Here is a 21612-nt window from a genome sequence, read left to right on the forward strand (position 1 = left end):
TACTAATAGGTCGTCTATGTGGCTGATGGGGGGAGCCCATAATTTCACTACGAGTATAAACTCTGGCAATTTTGTGACTTGTAAAGCAGCAGAGTGGCAAACCCTGTTCTGCCTAGAAGCTGTGTGTAGACTCAGCATTGTCTTGCCAAATGATGCCTTTTTTTGACTTACAAAGGTTCTTTATATCCTTTAGTTCTGCATTCAGGTGCAGTCCATGGGAAAATATGCCCTGCCTTGTGCAGCTAGGCCCACTTAGTCTCCACTGCCTGAGAAGTAGTTTTCACTTTACTTACTAAATTCTCCCATCACATGAAACATTGAGTGTGATTAATATAGATGATAAGCATTAATGTGTGTGCTTCTGGGGCAAGACTGATTGCAACAGGAGCCAGGGAGGAATCTCACGTCCTACAGTAGTTTGCAGATATCTTGTTTGTTGCTTTGTGGTCCATGATACAAGCTAGTGCTACATTTGGAATATCTTACTTGATGGACTCAGATGCATTACCTTTGATGGCTCTTAAATTGGCCCTTGTGTGTTGGCAGGTGATGACACATCTCCATGTGATTGAGGAGAGGATGAATCAAAGCCTCTCTCTGCTCTACAAGGTACCATATGTGGCCGAAGAAATCCAGGATGAGATTGGTTAGTAGCTTTCTAGGCCTGTGCTGATATATTAGGGCAGCTGAAATATATACACCAAGCCCACATTTCTTAGTGTCAGGTATACCCCAGAAAGATCATTGTTTGAGATTCTCTAGCTTAACCACAAGTGATTTGACTTGATGCAGGAACTGAAGGGTATAAATTCCTCTGGTTTGTACTGTGTAGGAGAACAGCTGTTGTAAAGGTCCCTTCTGGCTTTAAACTGTGAAGTTATAAAAGTCTGCAAAAATTTCACAGTAACTCCCAAGTCCTCTTTCTTCCCTGCCCTTGGGTAAAAAGGAAGTCAAAACGAATACAAGCAGATCCGTGCCCTATATTGGCGTGTCAAACCCCACTATATATCACCTAGCTCAAACTTCTCTTGGCTCACGCTGTACCACCACCTCTAGCCAGTGTTTTTGACAGCCCATGAGGATCCTTCAGAGTAAATACAAGTCGTGGATGGATGACAGCACATATGAAGATCCAGCATCCCCTGCTGCCCCATAACTACATTTAAAGGATCATGTTCCCCCAGCCAATTCAGTCTATTTGTAGTCCGTCTCTTTTATTCAGTGTCTACCACTTTCATAAGCACTTAGCTATGACACTGATAGGTAGAAATATGAGAATCAAGGTAGACCGTGCTTAAGGATTAGAATTCTCCCCCAATGCAAGATGTTGAAACAGAGAAATAGGCAAGGTTTAAAGAACAAACTATTAGCTGACAGAGCTATAATCCTAATTCTGGTGTGTTGTAGCTTCCTTAAGGACCAGCTACGCAGCACATTCTCAAAATAGTAGGAGCTTTCTGTTGGGCTAGCAGGAGATCGCTTTTCCATACAGATGACTCAGATTCTTAGAGAAGCTAGGAAGTATTCAGTTTGGTTCAACTTAGTTTCCCACTACATATATTCTTGTTGCAGACCCTCTGCAAAGCAGGATCTCTGTCTTTGTTCCTGTAGCCCCACCAGCTAGTACCACTGCATTCTGCGAGGAGCAGAAATTTTCCTTCAGGGAAGAAATGAGGCATTCTAGCAACTGCGTACAATATAAGAAGTAGTTTCTTCATCCTATATTCCCTGACTGCGTGTTCACCCTTTCAGATGAACTGCTTCAGGAGCAGCGTGCTGACATGGACCAGTTCACATCCTCCATCTCCGAGTCCCAGGTAGATGTCCGAGTCAGCTCTGAAGAAAGTGAAGAAGAGATACCCCTCCAGGAGGGAAAACCCTTCCGGCCATTCCAAGTGAAGACCTTCCCAGCCTCGCCCGGAAATGAAGGTATGTAGAGTCAAAAGTGTGTACTTATTTTAGGGAACCAGGACACATTCAGTTAAACAGACATCAAAACCCATGCAGTATAGGGTGCTCTATCCCCTTGTGGATGTTGAAGTCTGAAGCAGTTGCCACAGAAATACAGAACTACCCATGAGAGCACTGTCAAAGCTGCCTGTATGATGTAAAACCTAAGCAGATGCTCTGCTAGTTTGGGAGAGAGCCAGCACAGTTAGTAATCTGTAATCCCTAATATCCATCTTAATTTGTCCTTAATTTTGATACTGTTGGCCATTTCTAGAGTTGTATTAATTGCACTTTGCAGAGTGCTTGCTTTTCCTCTTCCCACCCATTGTTTTTGGATTTCATTCCCTCTGTCTCTAACTAAAATGTTCCAGTGTAACATTAAACTTCATTGCTAAAAACTGCTGCAGGGCTTTGGGGGATTCTTTTTAATCAAAGAGTGCTGACAGCTGGCATTTGTGTAGCTTTTTAAATATTTTTTTTAAATGAAGTGAACAGACTAAGCTATAACACAGCTGTACAATAAAAGCTTTATCCAGGGTTCGTCAGAAATCACGCATAAACCTTTTTTTCCTTTCTCTCTTAATCTCCTTTTTCTGCTATTTTTGTTTTTGTTTTCCCTCCTGCTAGATCCTCAGCCGGATTTGTACCATCCAATGAAAAAAGGTTGGTTCTAAGCTGCTCCCTCAGTGTCTCCCATCACTCTACGTTTTCAGTGTTTGATAGCTTAATTTTTAGTTTCACAATCTCACCTTATTGTCACTTTCCTTCTCTCCATGTAGATGTGCAGGGCTGACTTATCTGTGCTCCATTTTGCTAAAGAAACAGGCTAGTTTGACTGCATCTGTGACCTTTGCCAACCTTTCAGAGGAATTCTAGGAGTACATAGTTGTTACTTTGCCCCAAAATGTAATTCAGCTTTAGCAATCCCCTTGGGAATTGTATAGCAGTTCACACCATTTTATCCTGAGAAATGTTTAGTACTAGTCCAAAGAAATTTAACAGCACAGAATGCAAATCCAAATGCAGAGTCTGTTGCATGTAATGTGGTGTCTGTTGTTCCTTCTACCTGGTGACCACACTAATCCTGGAGTGAGTGTGGGTTCATTCTGACACTCCAACAATATGCAACAAGGCATTTATCTAGTGGGATCTAGTATTGTGCACACGTTCATTCATTCACTTTTGCCTGTATGGTCTCCTTTCCATCTTTCCTTTTTACATCTGGTATTTCTTTTGTACTATGCTAGTTCTCACTCTTCATCCATTTCTGCTAATAGGTATACTAGCATTGCTAGCTGTTGCTTAATTCATGTACCGAAAGGACTCTGGCTGAAAGGGGATGGACTGGGCTGTAAGCAAAATGACCTGACACAAAGCAAGTTTGTCAAGTGCTTTATTAAATGCTATAGAATCAGCTCTGTCTCGTCTAATAGTCTGTGTGTGCTTCCTCTAAGGGTGTGTCTAAACTACCTAGTTTTGTCGACAAAAGTGGACTTTTGTTGACAAAACAATACCAGCGTCTACACTACCGCGGAGTTCTGTCGACATAACGTCGACAGAACTCCGCGGTTTTGTCGACACTGGTATACCTCATTTTACGAGGCAAAACACCTTCTGTCGACAGAGTTCTGTCGACAGAAGGTGTTATTGCCTGTAACGTTGCGTCCAGACTACGGAGTTCTGTCGACAAAGCGGCTTGCTTTGTCGACAGAACTCCATGTGTCTGGACGCAAATTGTCGACGGAAGTTTTGTCGACAGTATCTGTCGACAAAACTTCCGTCGACAAAACGCGGTAGTCTAGACGTACCCTAAGATCTAAACATTACAAGACTTGCCTTCTGTTTGGTGGTGCTCGTGTAGCAAGCTGGAAGTGATCCCATTTGCTTCCCTAGGTTTTTTTTATTCAAAATTTGCTCTAGTTATGGTCTTCAACATTTGGCATCTGACTGAATCTGGACATTGTACTTTCAGATTGATTGTAGTAAGCAAAACAAATGTTGTTCCCATTTAAGTACACAACAAAGCTCCCACGGACTTCAATGACAGAATCAGTTCCTGCGTTCTCCTTCTCTCAGGATATTCTATAAAAAGCTGCTGTTTTTTCCAGGGATACATGTAATCTAATAATTTTACTTCTGGTTCTCTGTAAATGCTTATAGTTAGTCTCTCCTAGGGATGTAAGCGGCTAGTCGCTTCCTCCTCCCTCCCCCCGCTGCCTCTGTCAGAGAGAGGCAGCAATGCGGGGGAGAGTGGGATCCAGTGCTGGGGGAAGCTGGCTTACAGCTGGTTCCTCCTAGCACTGTCTGTGGGAGGAAGGGGTAGGGGCGCAGCAGGGAACTGGCAGCGCCTCCACCTTGTAATGTAGCGAGAATGGAGCCCTTGCTGCATTTCAAAAGCAGAAACACTTTGGGGAGCCCTGGAGCAAGCTGGGGACTCAGTCTCCCACTGGCTCCGTGCCCCTGTCAGAGGTTTGCTTTTGAAATGTAGCAAAAGCCAGCAGGGCTCTTGGTACATTTTCAAAGGCAGATGTACCCATAGCGATTAATCGAATAGTCGATGCAAATTACATCGATTATTTGATTTAGTTGAATAATCTGGATTTAACATCCTTAATCGATCCAGAAACTCTAAACTATTGACTTTCGCAGTAACATAACTCACATATGCAGCCTTGGGAAGCTAGACAGGAGGCTGTGTCTAGAATTTGAATGTCTCCAAAAAAGCTAATGGGGAAGAGGATGCAATAAAACCCCAAACACTCCTTCCTGGAGGAACCGGAGTGAAACATTAGTTTAGTTGGCATTTTCAAGCAGTAAAAGCTGTCTCTCTGAACGCTTGTCCTGGAGCCAACTCCTTTCCTCCTCTTTTGAGACCTTGCAACAGTTCCAGTAGCAGCTGAAACAGTGCACTTGCAGTTGCTGTGCTTGTAGCTTGGCTGAGAGGTGATAGTTCAATTAGAAGTATTCTGTGCAGTATGTTGTATTTTCCCCATGTCCCTCTGAAGCTGGAGACTCAGCTGAGTTTTGGTTGTGGTCCCATTGTCCACTTTATTTTGTCATAGGTGTTCTGAAGGACACCTCTTTTGCACACTCTGATACTTGATGCTCATCATCTCTCAGGTTTTTAGCTGTAGACCTAAGTAGTGTTGTATCATCCTGTTCTAGATTGATCTATTTATAAAAGTTGAGATCAAACTGTTTACGCAGAACAGCCTCTGGTTAGTAGACGCTCTCCTTTGCAGCTCACACTAGATTTCTGCCTAGTCATAGATGAGTGGTATTCTGATACAAGGCCTGGCTTATCATTCTCTCCTCTGTTTCTCTGGGATTGATTGCTATTTTGCCTGTGCCAGTGATGGGACAGCAGCTCATTACTTTGCTGTGCTGGGTGGCCTTGCAACTCCCGTTACTGGGGCATTTGCTGATGTGCTTGATTGACTTGGCTGTTATGTAAAGGGCTTCCTGTGCACTGATTAGTGAAGAGGAGGGCATGTTCTGCCTTTCTGGAGTCATGCTGATCCAGAGATGTTCCCATAATCCTTTTTTTGTTGTTCATAACAGCTCTTGATAGCAGAATAGTTGTGGATTCACACAGCACACCTTTTTGTGCATCCTCTTTGTTCCTGCCACATCCACCCATTATTGTCATCAACAAGGAAACCCCCATCTTTCATTGGTGCTTAGCACGAGCTCCCTCTCTGAAGCAGAATCTAGAGGGACTAGTAAATGGCAACCAGTGCAATGAATTCCACTAGCAGTAATAGCACTGCAGAGAGTAGGCAGTCCTTCCTCGTTGCCATTGAGGTCTGATGAGTGGTGTCTGCCTATATCTAATGTAATACTTAACCGTTCTGGTGTAGGTTCTGGAATAGCTGATCTAGATGGACTCATCGGAGCTGAAGAGAAAGTGATTAATAGCAAGAACAAAGTGGATGACAATGTGGTAAGCCCCCTGCCTGTATTTTCTAAAGCAAAACATATTTTGGAGATTAACATTAGTGGCTTATTTCCGTGCCTTTTTCCTACTTGCTGAATGTCAGTGTACTCATTATCCATATGGTGCAGGGGAGTTGTGGTTTTCTGACTAACCTAGATTCCTAAGCCTGTTCAGCTTTGGAAGTGTGGGAGGTCAAGGGAAGAGAGATCCAGATCTCCAGATGTAGAATAACTTGTTGAAGTATCTTGTTGAGAAGTAGCTTCCCTAGATAGAAAACAGAGCTCTTTGATAGACAATGAAAGGCTCACCTTTGTTAGGCAACTGCCTTACGACCACATCAAATGTACTACGTGCTGTTGTGCTCCACCGCTGTAATAAAACCAAGCTGCTTTTGATAACTTTTTTGAGTGAAGTAATGGGCTTTATTGCACATTAAAACTGAAAGCCAGTTACAGTGACTCAGTGGATACCTTGTTTGCCATTAGTATTGATTTTGTCTCAAGTGGAATGAATGAGATGAATTCTAGTTGCAGTCACCTTGCCCTCCTTCATGGATAAAATTAACACTGCAGGTTCAACTTCTAAATTCATTTTAAAGCCAGGGGATAGATTGATGTAACACAGCCTTTGAGCCCAAAGCAAATGCCTGCAGCTGAATGAACTAAGGCCCTTGGGGTCTTCTCAGCTTGGCCTCAGTTAACTGTTCCTGAATGTTGTGGCACTAGCACAGTGGCTATAAGTGGCTGATGGCTATCTCCTTCCCATGAGAGTGCAAGACGGTGGTGGTGAACTAGCAGAGTTGAGTGGCTGTTGACCCAGCAGAAGCATTCTGCTGTATTGGGCAGTAAAGGTCTTTTCTCCAACCCCGCAATCCTGTACCTATTGTTCGTGGCTCCTTGTATAAAACGCCTTCATGACTGTTTTCAGGTAATTGATGAAACCCTTGATGTGAAGGAAATGATTTTCAATGCAGAGCGAGTCGGTGGACTGGTGGATGAGCCGGTATGTATGTGGCCACTCAAAGGGACTAGCCGTTAGTGAATTCTAAAATGAATTTCAATGTTTGGTGTTTGTGTACCCACTTATTTTGAGACCCTGCTGATGCCTTGCAGGGAGTGGCATTGTTCTGACGTCTTCCCTAGAACTACAATTCTAAGATGCTACCAGTAAAGAGGAATGACACTGATGTTTTTTGTTGTTCGTACCGTATGGGTCAGCATCTTGTGGGAAACCATTTGAGTTCAATTCCCTTTTTGCCAGGCAGGGAGATGTTAAATATTCATGCTGCCAAGCATAATCACTCATGTCTCCATATCACAGAGAGTTGCTGGTGGCTACCTCCTCGGGTTCCATTTAAGTATCTTCTTCTCTATTCCCTGCTCTTTCTCTACAGGATAATGAGAATTCCCTTCATGAGGACTTCAGTTTAAGCAGCAGCGCCCTCATCGGTCTCTTGGTGATTGCAGTTGCCATAGCCACAGTCATAGTCATCAGCTTGGTGATGCTGAGGAAGAGGCAGTATGGGACCATCAGCCATGGGATTGTGGAGGTGAGACAGAGCTCCTGCTGTACTAACTGAGCAGGGTAATGATTAGCATTGAGTCAGCTTATAATGCTGACAGCAGTTTGTGCAATATTCTCAGACTTAAGCATCTCAGCACCTACAGGGTTGTGGCTAATGGAAAAAACCTTCAGGATAATACATAAGGGTGGCCTGCTGGGATCTGCCACTTACCAGTTGTATTCACTAATCACAAAAAATGCAATTAGTCATCCTTGTCTATCTGAAGATGGGATTTGGTGTTAAATGAGCTTTCAAGTCTAAATCTTCAGCAACAGAATAAGCAGGTCTGATCTGTAGTAACTCCTCCTCTCCCCCTCCACATAATGTAGCCACCATTAAGGTTCATGGAGCTGGTAGGCAGGAGTGACTTGATTTTTACCCTAGCTGTAATGCTGACTTAGCATGGCTGCAAGTGAGCTGCTTTAATTCTTCCCCAGCATGTAAAATGCTGATCTGTTTCACATAGATCTGAGGGTCTTTTGTAACAAGCTGTGTAAGGGACTAAAGAAACATCCTTCTCTAGTCTTATGCAGGCAGAAGGTCGAAAGTGGCCTTGAAACTGAATTTTTCAGCTGCCACACCACTTAGGGAACAGTAAGCCCTGACCTATGGTATTGGTTTGCATTTTGCCAGCTATAGTCCTATCCCCTTCCAACAACCGTAGTTACAAAGAAGTTAGACCTGTAAATTGACGAGAGGACTCCATTGACTCTGGTAATTGGTCTCTCTAAGGTTGACCCAATGCTTACCCCAGAGGAGCGTCATCTGAACAAGATGCAGAACCATGGCTATGAGAACCCAACTTACAAATACCTGGAGCAGATGCAGATTTGAAGGATATGAAAATGCAGCAGCCCTGACCAGCAAAGGGGCAAGGCAGAGAGGGCCAAAATGGTCCAGCGTTTTGGATTGACTACTGACCAACAGTTGCTTCAAGAGGACTTCATCTTACATTCAGAACTCCTGGATCATTAAGACTATAATTACTACTGTAGAGTTGCAATTTCCATTCTTTTAAATGGGTGAAGAAATGGTAATATAACAATATATGATATATGAATCTTCTTAAATGGGAAAAATGAATCTATTGCAGATATTTGACTGAGATGTAGTTTTTCTTTTTAAAAAAATTAATCCGAAAAATCCCAGTTCTGTTGTGTTGTCTGATACAAGCGCTATATATATAAATGGGAGATGTTGATTTTTATTTCTGATAGACCACTTGTATATTGAAGGTCATTTGTACCAGCCACATTGTATAAAGGAGACACTTGTGGCTCTTTGGTCATTTTGGCTTTTATATATAAAGCAGTATTCCTTTTTCTAAAAGAGAATTTTGCCAGAAGTTGCAAAGATGTTAAATAGGGTTAGGAGCTATGAGAACATAACTAAGGAAGCAATTTGAGAAGATCGTTAGTGAACAGCTTTATAAAAATCCCCTGCTGCCCATGATCCGTGCACTTCTGCTGCATAGCGGTATGGTTTCTAGGAATCTAGACTCCCTGGAGGCAAGGAGTTAAAAGGCTTCTCGCATGTTTGTTTATAGCCATTCTAGTGGAATGTTAGAACATGGTTGTACCAGAATCTGCACATTCCCCTTCTCTTCTGAATTCAGTCTTGCTGTACAGTTGGAAGTCTTTGATATTGAATTTAAATCCCTCCTTCTGATTCTCTAACCAGCCTCCTTCAGTGCCCATCTGGCATTAGCAGCTCCCTGTTGCTGCTACTTTGTCATTTTTCTAGCCTGCCCTGCCCCCCTACCACATGGTAAGTAGTCTCCAAATGGAGGTTTTGGAGCTCTGCATCTGTGTGCTGATGCTGGGCTCTTCTGGAGTTGTATGCATGCTCAGAGAATGCCCAAGCCTTGCAATAATCAAGCAGCTGGGGAGCTGAAGACCATGGAATTTTATTTCAAGTTGGATGTGCAGGAGATGTAGTAAAGGATACTGCCTATTTTACACAAAACTGGATGCATAAACCCTGAGGAGAACCTCACCATCATGTCTCTAATGCTTGTATAGTTGATGTTAATGCTCATGGCTTTTTTTAAATCTGGAGGTTCTGGTAACCTGTGGTGTATTTTTTCTATTTTCCTGTGACTTTGTTTTCTTCCCCCCTTCCATATGTCTTCCCACTATGCACAGATTTAACTTAACCTGCAAACTCCTTAATGTGGTCTGTGGGGAATGTACAAAGTTTAAACACATCAATAAACACTTTAACTTCCAGATCGTTTCTTTTCTTTATTCATGGGTTTTGGGGATCTCTCCCTCCTTGCCTTTGTCAAACCCAAGGGGTGTTTTCCCCTCTCCCATTCCTACACACCTACAACTCCAGTTCATAGTTAATCTTTGAAGGAAAGGACTATACAGAACTGCTGCTCACTGCTATTGAGGGAGGAGTATTCTCCCTCCCCCCCTTACACCTGTCTCAGAGTGTTCACAATGTACTCAGCCTCTGCAAATCGTTGTGGAGGGAAGGGGATAAGAGTGATGTAAGGACTCCTCAGGCTGATGTGCGTGCATCTCTTCAGGCTGCAGCTGTTTGAAGCACCTGGTGTGTTCATGTCTGAGCCATGGGTGTGTTTATGTTCTAATTGTTTCCAAAACACATTCCAAGTTAGCTAGTCCTGAAATGCCAAATTCATTCCCTGGGTACGGTCTGACACTGGCATGCTCCCACCAGAGTGCCAGAACTGCACTGCTAAAGCAGCCTGGCCAAGTCATTTTGGCTGTTCATCCCTCCACCCACCATTGAAGCTGGCAGTGACAGTAGACACAGTCATGGATTTTTAAAATACAATCTACAGTAGTTCTAACGACCACCCCAGAAGAGCTTGGTTTTAATGTTTGGTTTAAATACATACCAGCAGGTGGTGGTATATACAAGAATTGTGAAGTCTGTTTTGCAGACCTGAAGGGAGCAGTAGCCTCCACTGTATGCAAATTCATTCTGGGATACAAAGACTGGCAAGCCATTAAACTCTCCTGTCTCAGTATCAAGCTTTTTATCCAAGCCAAGAGCAAGGGAAAGGAAATAAAATGCCTTTAAATCTTTATAGCTAATGTTTTAACAATGACAGGCATGTTCTTATTGAGTCTTCCCTCCAAAATACACTTAAATGAATGGCTGGCAGGTTTCACAGCTTTCCTTGAGTTTTGTGTGTTGGTGCTCTCCTCCTCCCCTCTCTGAGTTGTGACTTCAAGCTTGAATGGTGCCTCTTTTGCATCATGCCAAAAGAGCATGTGATTCCAAGATACGATTTTAAGAGTTAATCTTTCTTAGAATCAGATCTGAACATACAGCCTTAAAGAGGGGCTAGTCACTCAGTAGTGCCATGTTCTGGGTGAATTATTCTCAGTCTGTAGGAAAGAACATCTGTTGTCCTAAAAAGCTCCTTCTGTTGGCTTGTCACAACTCATTTAAATGGTGAATTTCACTTAAATGAAGTCATAGCTCTTCATGCAAACTTTGACAGCTGGACCTTCACAGGCATGGTCTGAAATGCCTCCAACTGGTGGGTGTTGACATCTGGATCCATTTAGGGCCAAGGCATGTCAAACTTTAATCTAGGTCTGTTAAATACCTTTGTGCACACTGTCACATACATAAAATGAATTCCTTAAGATTGGTTCCAGTGCTAATATTTTTTTCATTATTAAGATCACTGATAAGCCATCCACAACTGATCCAAGCACAAATTATCCTGAGTATGATCTCTGTTAAGGAAATCAGGTCATGGCTTTATCTCCCAAGTATTGAGAGCTCCATCCTGATAATTTAGACTGCCCAAAACAGAACAATTTTGCACTCATTGTAGGAGTCAGTGCTACGAGGGAAGAGAACTTTGTATCTAACACTGGTCTTATGTGTTCTATACTCACTCCTAGCCAACACCATGGGACACAGCAAGGTAGAAGATGGTATCTACCATGACCTTGCCTACCCATGAACCATCTATCATAGCAAGATCAAGGATTTGGTATTTAGATATAATTTTTTCTAAAGACTACACCTAATAGGACAACTGAAGGAGTATCCCTCTTGGAGAGTTTAAAGTACTTTACCTTGGTGCTTATGCTATTGCTCAGCGTGGTAACTGAGCACTTGAAATGTGTTGGCATTCGGCAATGTGTGAATGAAGTTGGAGGTGGGATGTCTTTGCTACAGTTGGGCAGCTTTCTCACTCTGTGTGGGGGTTTATTGAATCCATTTTCCAGACACAAATTAGGATAAAAATTCAAACTTTTGCCAACTGAAAATCCCAAGAAATTAGCTCTTCCCCCCTAATTCTATCTTGAATTTCCAAAGTCACTTGGAACCAGATTTTTTTTATAAATGTCAAATAGACTTTAAAAACTTGAGTTGAAAAATTAATCTAAATCAACCCTATCCTACCACTTTTTGGTGAAAAGACCATTTTCTGAGCAGCTCTGCTCACTTTTAGTGACTAATAAACTTGGTCTGCTATGTAATCCCTTTAACCCACCTTAATTTACAGTGCCCAATTAACCTTTTTTAAAATTCCCAAACCTTAAATAAGGTAACACTGGAATTCCAAAGGGTCACTAAAAAGTTTAACACAAACAACCTTGCCTTCTTATAAGTTCATTCCTTTGGGTCACACTTTGGGCCTATTTCGCATAGTCAGTCATAGTCAAACTCAATTTAAAACTAGTTATTCGGGGCAGGCCAATGGGATTTACTGCCAAGGTGTCCTCACAGGTCTCTGGCTCCGTTCCTGATGAGAACCAGAAGGCTGCTTGCGTGTGTGCACAGTAATGTGTGCCGTGTTGACTTGTGCACTGTGTCTCTACAGCAGACCCCAAGAGAGCCCTCAAACACCACAAACCAAATGATCAAAGGTGCCTGGCCAGGTTTATTGCTAAGTGAAATACGTTAATAGTTGTCAGTAGACTCTACTGAACCACTATGCATATGTACCCCGTAGCAATGGAATGGAATCAGTGGAAAATTTCTACTGCCCCTTAGGTCATACAAAGACTGTCCCCTTAAGATACCACTTTATATACAGGTTCAAACACATCACACCTCACTGCTGATGTTGTCAAGTTACCACCTTCTGACACTACTTGGATATCAAACCGCAAGGTACAAGGTGATTAGATCATCTCTATCCATCATGCTGTCATTTTAGACCCTTTCCTGTATCTGGGTCTGTATCTGTAAGGAGTGATAGCAAAAGGATGAAATTTAATAGTGAGAAGTGTAAGGTTATGCATTTAGGGATTAATAACAAGAATTTTAGTTATAAGCTGGGGACACATCAGTTGGAAGTAACGGAAGAGGAGAAGGACCTCGGAGTCCTGGTTGATCACAGGGTGACTATGAACCGCCATTGTGACATGGCTGTGGAAAAGGCTAATACGGTCTTCGGATGTATTAGGCGAGGTATTTCCAGTAGGGATAAGGAGGTGTTAGTGCCATTATACAAGGCATTGGTGAGACCCCTTTTCCACAACCTGGACATACCTCCAATTATTGGGGCATTTGGCAGCCACAACCTTCGTGATCCTATTCGTAAGGCTACACATGTGCTGCCTACAGCATTGGCTTGCGACCACCTACATTCCAACTTGACACAGCCTTGTGAGGCATCTTACGCTTCCTCTGCCAGTACTACAATCTCTCAACTGGTGGACTTCTCTAATCAACTTACCTGCCGGCATACTCTTCCACTGCCCATTGTGGCACAAGGGTAATACAGGGCACATGGTCCCAACAGGAGAGACACCTCCATATCAACATCCTGGAACCCAGGGCCATTTGCAAGGCTTGTGCCCACTTCCTTCCCCTGATAAAGGGCAGAACCATTCATGTCCTCATGAATAACACACCCTCTATGTTATATGTCAATCGACGGGGGGAGAGGGTGCCTGATCATGCTCACTATGTGCAGAAGCAATCAGATTCTGAAACTGGTGTGTCAGGAACCACATAACTCCAACCGCCACATATATACTAGGACAGCAGAATGTGAGGGCTGACAAACTGAGCAGACACTTCTCAGAATAACGTAGTGGGAGATCAACACCAATGTTCTCGTCTCCGTCTTTCGCAAGTCGGGTTTCCCAGCTATAGACCTTTTTACAACAGTGCTCAACTGCAAATGCCACAAGTTCTGCTCCCAAGCAAAGCTGGACAAAAGGTCAGAGAGATTCACCATCTGCTGGATGGCTCCCCTATTCTATGCCTTTCCCCCAATCCCTCTACTTGCTAATGGGGCCATTTGTGTGCGCCCGCCAGGTGCTCGGGGCTGGCCCGGCCCCAGGCATGTGGCTCATGCATGGTGCCAGAGCCGGCCCGGGCACATGGCACATGGTGAGCGCTGGCCCCAGGAACGCCACAAATTAGCCACCTGCACTCTGGGCGCGCGGCACTTGGCGGGGGGGGGGGCGGCCCCGGGCGCATGGCGCTTGGGTGGCGGGGGGCGGCTCCGGGCACACGGCTATGTCCCTGCCCTCTGGCGCCTGGCAGGCGAACGGCCACGCCCCCTAGCACCCGGCAGCCTCAGATGGTTGGGGACCACTGTGCTAGAGTGATCAAGATTTGCTCCAACCAGACCACGATATTTCTGATAGCCCCCGCCTGGCCGAGACAACCCTGACTCCCTTACCTACACTAACTCTCAATAGATCAACCCATTCATCTCTCTTCCGTTTGCTGGCTTCCATCTCCAATCTTAATAAATATGCATACCATTAAACCCATAACAATATTTGCTTAGTATTAATCACAATTTTCCTATCTGTGTCAACTTTTTTTTTACGAGGGGAGGCATAATCACTGTATAATCTGGGGAGAGGTAGGAACTATTATGAGTTAGATGCAGAACTGTGTGAAATGTTGTGACCTCTCTTGTGTCAGAAACCAGAGTGATCCTTTCTGGTATTAAGCCTTGTGATACACCTCCCCCTACCCTTCCAAAAGAGCATACTCCTACCACCCAACGAGTTTTAATGTGGTAACTTTTTGTTTTTCATCTAATAAAGAACTATCCAAAACATCAAATTTACCACAGAATGACAAAGATAAGACAAATAATAGAGGACTTGAGGCCCAACTATAAACTCTGCGTTCCACTGGAGAAGATGAAGACTTCCTCGATAGAAGGCAGCATTTAATACTGCAGGCTGAAGAACCAGTGAGGGCAGTAAAGAATGAGGAAGAAAACTGACAGCATGTAACCCCCGGGAGAAAAAAGCCAACTCTGGAATCCCCAATTCCAGTAGAGGTAAGTAACCTCTTTCAGGCTCTCTGCACAGGCACTATGGTGGAGAATGCTTTGTCAAAGATGCCTCAGGGAAGGAATCAGAAGAAGACCCCCATCTACTGGAAGGCATGGGATGCATTGTCTTAGGGATGGAGGTTCCACAACCCCCTCCCCCACCCAAGAGAAGAAGACAGGTGGTGGTGGTCAGGGACTCCCTCCTAAGAGGGACAGAGTCATCCCTCTGCTGTCCAGACCTGGAATATTGAGAATTGTGCTACTTACCAGGGGCTAGAATTCAGGATGTGACTGAGAGTTGTCCAAAACTGGTCAAACCTTCAGATCACTACCCCTTCCTGCTTCTCCATGTAGGAGCTAACGATACGGCCAAGAATGTACTCTCTTCAGTACTTTTAATTAATTTCTCTTGATTTTGTCACAAATTCTGGAGCATACTAATTATGTTCTGTGTGTCTTCTCAGCCTCATGCTTCTGGTGAAATGTTCAAGAACAGCTCAAAATACTTTATGAATTATTTTTTATTAAAGATATTTAATGGAACTGCTTAAATTGGGGATGTTTGCTTTCCCAGATAGTTCATCCACCTCTTGGGTTTGTAAAAGGATGCTCTTTTTGCTCAGAAGCATTTTGAGCAGCATATGTTTAGAGTGAATGCAGGGGCATGCTAATATGTACAGCTCTGCAAATCCATGGATATCCACAGTATCCACATTTGTGGTTAATTTTTGTGTATATGGGTGTGGATACCAATTTTGTATCTAGAACCCTGCAAATTTACAGGTATCTGCTTAATATCCACAGGTATCCACATCCACAGCTGCAGATACAGATATCCACAGGTATGCAGTGCTCTATTAATATTTTTCCTTCAGAAATCAATCATAAATATAGCTGTAAAATATACACAACAAGATATTAATTCAAAAGACTTCTATATATAAGGGTCCAAATCTTGCCTATCTTACTCAAACTGTGCTATTGAAGAGACTGAAATCTGTCCCAAATACTTTGAATAAATAGCCAAGTATTCAAACAGCAGTTGCTCATGCCAACATAAAATTGTAGTTTTGGGCTATCAGTTCTTTTATTTTAATGACCTTTTATTATGCAACACACATATTGACAGAGAACCTCCCTGTAAACAGCATTTACACCACATTTATACAAACAAATTCTCATCCCCACATACCTGCTAGTGAACAGATAGAGTAAACTCACCTGGGGAGGGTTGCTCAGGTCCCATCTATGGTGGTTATAGCCACCCCAAGGAGCTGATTACAACCTAATTCTTAATTTGTTGGATAGCCAAAAACTTAAACATATTCCCTAGCCTGGGACAGATTCAAATGTAGGCCCTTCTAAGGAGCACAACTAAGAGCCCATCTACTTGGCATTCAAACTGCATTATGACTGGTTCAGTGGACAACTGGGTTGCCCTGACTTGACTTCAGCTGTGGAATTGACAGGTTGGCACATAATCAATTACAACTCTCAAGTCTGAATGCCCCATCTCTACAAACTGAACTTTGAAATGCCAAGTTATCAGCATATTGTTCCATTTTCTGAATAAAGGAATATATATCTTCACAGAGTACACATGTCGTTCCATTAGGACAAGTGATCTTCAAAAGACGGTAAGGACATTTGTGTTTTTAGTTTTGAAATCCATCCTTCTGCAGAGGGCCTACAAAAGATCTTTGCACAGTATAAACTTTCAAAATGGGACTATGTGGGGCATTCTATGCCAACAAGCCCCAACTGAGATTGGGGCTTCATTGTGTTAGGGGCTACATATTATATATAGAGAGAATTCCTGCCCCAAAGAGCTGTCAAACAAGTCAAGATAGAAAAATGGTGGGAGAAAGGAGGTGTAATCACCATTTATAGCTGCGGAATAGAGCAATTTGCCTAAAGTCATGCAGGAAATCAAAGTCAGGAAATGAACCCACATCATTTGAATTGCGAGCTAGTGTTTCATCTCCAAGGCCTTCTTCCTCCTATTCATAGAATCATAGAATACTAGGACTGGAAGGGACCTCGAGAGGTCATCGAGTCCAGTCCCCTGCCCTCATGGCAGGACCAAATACTGTCTAGACCATCCCTGATAGACATTTATCTAACCTGCTCTTAAATATCTCCATGGATGGGGATTCCACAACCTCCCTAGGTAACTTATTCCAGTGTTTAACCACCCTGACAGTTAGGAAGTTTTTCCTAATGTCCAACCTAAACCTCCCTTGCTGCAGTTTAAGCCCATTGCTGCTTGTTCTATCCTCAGAGGCCAAGATGAACAAGTTTTCTCCCTCCTCCTTATGACACCCTTTTAGATACCTGAAAACTGCTATCACGTCCCCCTCAATCTTCTCTTTTCTAAACTAAACAAACCCAATTCTTTCAGCCTTCCTTCATAGCTCATGTTCTCTAGACCTTTAACCATTCTTGTTGCTCTTCTCTGGACCCTCTCCAATTTCTCCACATCTTTCTTGAAATGTGGTGCCCAGAACTGGACACAATACTCCAACTGAGGCCTAACCAGTGCAGAGTAGAGCGGAAGAATGACTTCTCATGTCTTGCTCATGGTTTAGGGCTGTGGTCACCAACCAGTAGATTGCGATCTACTGGTAGATCTCAGGGGCTTTAAGAGTAGCTCTTGAGCCCTCTCTGAACTGCGCGCCTGCGCAGTACATTTACATTAGATTTCCTCATTTGAGGAGCAGCTACTCACCGAGCAACAACACAGGTGAGTAGCTGGGATGAATGGTGGGAGCTGAGAGGTTGGGAGGGCTGAAACACCCCAGCAAGCTGACTGTGGCCTTCAGCTGAAAGCAGCTGCCCCGCGCTCCAGCTGGTCGGCGGCTTCTCCTCTGCACCTGCCCACGTGGAGCTTGGTGCACCCTGGCTGAGCGCCATGGCCAGCCAGCCGGGCAGCCACTTCTGTTCCCTCCAGCCCGGTTGCCCTGTGCTCAGCCCAGGGAGGCTGCATCTAGCTCCAGCTGTGCTGGAGCAAGCTTCCCAGGCTGAGCGCAGGATCACAGATGCCCATCTGATGTACTGTATACGACTAGCAATCTCAGACTACCACCCAGACTTCAAGACACTGGCAGATACTGTTCATTCACAGGTGTCACACTGAGACTTTGTTATTGGAAGAAAAAAATATATAATTATCAATACTTGATTTTAGATTTACAAAATAGCAGAGAACAAAATGTATAATTGTAAATGCTTCATTTGATATTTAAATAGCATGAATTAAAAACAGACCATTTATTTCATAACTATAAACATGTGATTTTAATTTTATATATTGCATAATTTAAAAATAAACTGTTTAACAGAGTGTATAAGGGCTGGGGATAGCAAGTGATGGACAGGAGAATAGAGAGGGCAGGGCTTCAAGGAAGGGCGGGGCTTCAAGGAAGGGGCGGGGCCGTAGATCTTTGCCTGTTCTGAGACTTAAAAAGTGATCTTGGGCATAAAAAGGTTGGAGACCACTGGTTTGGGGGTTTCTGGACAACCATTGTTTGAAAATGTTCACAAATCCTGTGTGAACTTTAGAATGAATAATCATATGTCTGAAAAATGCATACCAGAATGTGGACTATTTTCTATTCTCTTTGGGTATGTCTACACTACAGTGTTATTTTGATATAAGCTACTTTGAAATAGTTAATTCGAAATAGCTTATTTCGAAATAAGGCATCTACACACAAAATGCATTTCGAAATAGCATTTTGCTATTTTGAAATAGTGCGTCCACACTGAGTGGACGCTGAATTGCATTTAAGGCCGGCTAGAACCAGGTCTGGCAGGGCATCAAGTCAGGAGTTACTTTGTGTGGCTGCTGCCTGAGGCTATCTGAGGCTCGTACTTAAAGGGACTCCCCCCGGACAGCCGGTTCTCAGGTTTCCCTGCTTGCTTGCCTATCTCAATGAGGAACAGCAAAGCATTTTGTCTCCGCGTGCTCTGATTGCCCTCACTCAGGACACCACAGCACTCTGCAACATGGAGTCAGAGCTGCCCTTGGGCACTCTGGTGCTTCTCTTGGATGTGTTGCTGTGAGCCTGGCTGCACTTTCTGTCCATCGGGGGGGGCTGTCAGTATCCAGGAGGCCCTGCCGGGAGAGCTTCCACCCTGAGGCGCATGAACAGTCTCCCTGGTCTGCCCCACTGAGGGCTCGTGCCCCATTCCTCCCTCATGTCCTTCCACTTACCCCCCCCTTCTTGATGTAAAATAAAATACACATTTTTTCATAAACACAAACTGTCTTTATTTAACAAAACTGGGGGGGAGGGAATGAAACGCTGGTGAGACTGGGGAAAGGAGGTGGGAGAGGGGAGGTGGAAACCTGGGAGGAGGGAGCTGGAAGAGGGAAGCAAGGGGAAGAAGGGTGAGGGGAAGCTCAGGACTCAGGGGTGGGGACCTCGCCGGACCAACTTGATTGTCATGCAAACCTCCTCCTGGGTTCGCATGTGGCCTTTGGTGGCCAGGCTGGCAGCTATCCTGCCATAGACACCCACATTCCTCCGTTTAGTGCAGAGATCATGATGTTGGGGGCATCGCCCCCAATCTCTGCTCTGGACCAGGAAGGCGCCTGCCTTCTCCGGGCCCTGGCAGGCTCCTGGGAGCTGGCAGACTGCTCCTGGGGAGCGGTGGAGGGCTGGCTGCCTGTGGCTTGCTGGCTCATGTTTTGGGGCCACTGGGTCGGGGCTGGCAGGCTTGGAGCTGGCACAGGCGCTGTGGCCAGAGTCTACCGCTTTAAGGGCTCCGGGGAGGGGGGAGGGAGAGGAGTGTTCTTGGTTGAGGCTGGAGTGGCCACTAGGGCACCCTGGGAAGGCTGGAGGCCCCCTATTTCGATATAAGTGTCTACACAGCACTTATTTCAAAAAGGCTATTTCGAATTTGGCATTATTCCTCGTAGAATGAGGTTTACCAAATTTGAAATAAGTGCTCAGCTATTTTGAATTTATTTTGAAATAGCCGTTTGGCTGTGTAGATGCTAGAAAAGTTATTTTGAAAAAAGGGCTGTAATTCCGAAATAACTTTGCTGCATAACCTGTGCCTGACTGTTTGAATTTTACAGTTTGAAGTGTGAATTGAGTCTGATTCCAGGTGAGTGCTAGCAGTTTCAGTTTCAGCTTCTGTGGCAGTTGGGACTGAGAGCCTGCCATTGTTCCCTTGATTGCCTCTGATTAGCCTCAGGCTCAGCCTTCCCCTGTGTGACTCAGAAGGGGGCAGGCCTGACCTAGGCAAGCAGGCTTTAAAAAGCCAGAGCAGTGCGACCAGGGGAGCGAAGCAGACAGGGGACTGCAGACAGGGGAGTTGAAGAGGGAGTTGGGCAGAGGGAGTGACTGATGGTGATGAAGACCCGAAGCGCTTGTGCCAGTACTTCTCCTGTCTCCTCCACCTGTACCTGTATCCAGACAGAGAACCTGAGCATGGATGCCTCTACCCAGGTCCTGGTGTGGTCTTGCTGTATTTGTGGCTTGCAATTCCCACTGAGTGATCTCCAGGCTGGGGGAGACAACCATTGTGAAAGGTGCCTGCTGGTGGAATCTCTCAGGCAGCAGGTGGGAGAGCTACAGGAGGAGGTGGCCAGGCTGAGGAGCATTCGACGCCATGAGAAATTCCTGGACAGTATTCCTGTGGAGTCCACGGAGGTCACTGTCCTAGGATGTGGGACTTTTGACCAGCCACTTATGGAGGAGGCAGTGGTGCAGGGTGAGCACTGGCAGCTGGTTACTTCCGGCAGCAGGCAGTGTTCCACCCCTGCTCCTAACCCTCCCACTGTGTTGTTACATAACCGTTACACTTTACTTTCAGCAGGAGACAAGGAGTCACCCCCCACAGTGGAGGAGACCAGGCCTTGCACCACCAAGGTTGAGCAGTCTCCTGCCACCACTGCGAGGAGGAAACGTAGGGTAGTGGTGGTTGGAGACTCTCTTCTGAGGGGAACGGAGGCACCCATCTGTCGCCCTGACAGCTCATCTCGAGAGGTATGCTGTCTGCCAGGGGCCCATATCCGAGATGTTATGGAGGCATTGTCGAGGATTATCCGGCCCTCTGACTACTACCCCATGCTACTCATCCACGTGGGCACAAATGATACTGCCAGTTGTGACACTGAGCGGATCAAGTGTGACTACAGGGCTTTGGGAGTACTGGTGAAGGAGTTTGGAGCGCAGGTGGTATTCTCTTCTATCCTTCCTGTCAAAGGTAGGGGCCCGGGCAGAGAGAGGTGCAACCTGGAGGTGAATGCCTGGCTGCGACGATGGTGTCACCAGGAGGGATTCGGCTTCCTTGATCACGGGGTGCTCTTCCAGGAAGGACTGCTTGGCGGAGATGGAGTTCACCTTTCCAGGAGCGGGAAGGCCTTGTTTGGACACAGACTGGCTAACCTTGTGAGGAGGGCTTTAAACTAGGTTTGTCGGGGGCAGGTGAGCAAAGCCCACAGGTAAGTGCTGAATGTGCGGGACTGGGAGATGGGTTGGAAATGGGGGGGACTACGGCCTATAATGGCAAGGAGAAAGGAGGGTCAGGGCACAACAGGGAGGCAAGATCAAATCAGTATCTTAGATGCCTATATACAAATGCGAGAAGTATGGGTAATAAGCAGGAAGAACTGGAATTGCTAACCAATAAAAACAACTATGATATCATTGGTATTACAGAAACCTGGTGGGATGGGACGCATGATTGGAATGTTGGTATGGAAGGGTACGGCTTGCCCAGGAAGGACAGACAGGGAAAAAAGGGAGGAGGGGTTGCCTTGTATATTAAAAATGTACACACTTGGACTGAAGTGGAGATGAACGTAGGAGATAGCTGTGTAGAGAGTCTCTCGGTTAAGCTAAAAGGGGTAAAAAACGAGGGTGATGTCATGCTAGGAGTCTACTACAGGCCACCTAG

General features: G+C 44.9%; 1 protein-coding gene across 4 annotated transcripts in view; it reads left to right on the top strand.

Annotated features, from left to right (window-relative positions):
* Positions 1-9679, top strand: part of APLP2 (amyloid beta precursor like protein 2) — a 119847-nt gene extending 110168 nt beyond the window's left edge. For 2 of the 4 annotated variants that reach the window (XM_075909697.2, XM_075909699.2), the window contains 7 exons: positions 547-646; positions 1753-1929; positions 2578-2613; positions 5811-5893; positions 6815-6889; positions 7281-7436; positions 8184-9679. In XM_075909697.2, coding sequence (XP_075765812.2) covers positions 547-646; positions 1753-1929; positions 2578-2613; positions 5811-5893; positions 6815-6889; positions 7281-7436; positions 8184-8285 — 729 coding nt within the window. In that variant the 3' untranslated portion in view covers positions 8286-9679. The remainder of the gene's footprint in view (positions 1-546; positions 647-1752; positions 1930-2577; positions 2614-5810; positions 5894-6814; positions 6890-7280; positions 7437-8183) is intronic. The other 2 variants (XM_075909698.2, XM_075909700.2) reach the window with 1 other exon arrangement.
* The last annotated feature ends 11933 nt before the right edge of the window (positions 9680-21612 follow it).

This window comes from Pelodiscus sinensis, chromosome 25, assembly GCF_052426305.1.
Source record: "Pelodiscus sinensis isolate ZL-2025 chromosome 25, ASM5242630v1, whole genome shotgun sequence".
Taxonomy (NCBI): domain Eukaryota; kingdom Metazoa; phylum Chordata; order Testudines; family Trionychidae; genus Pelodiscus; species Pelodiscus sinensis.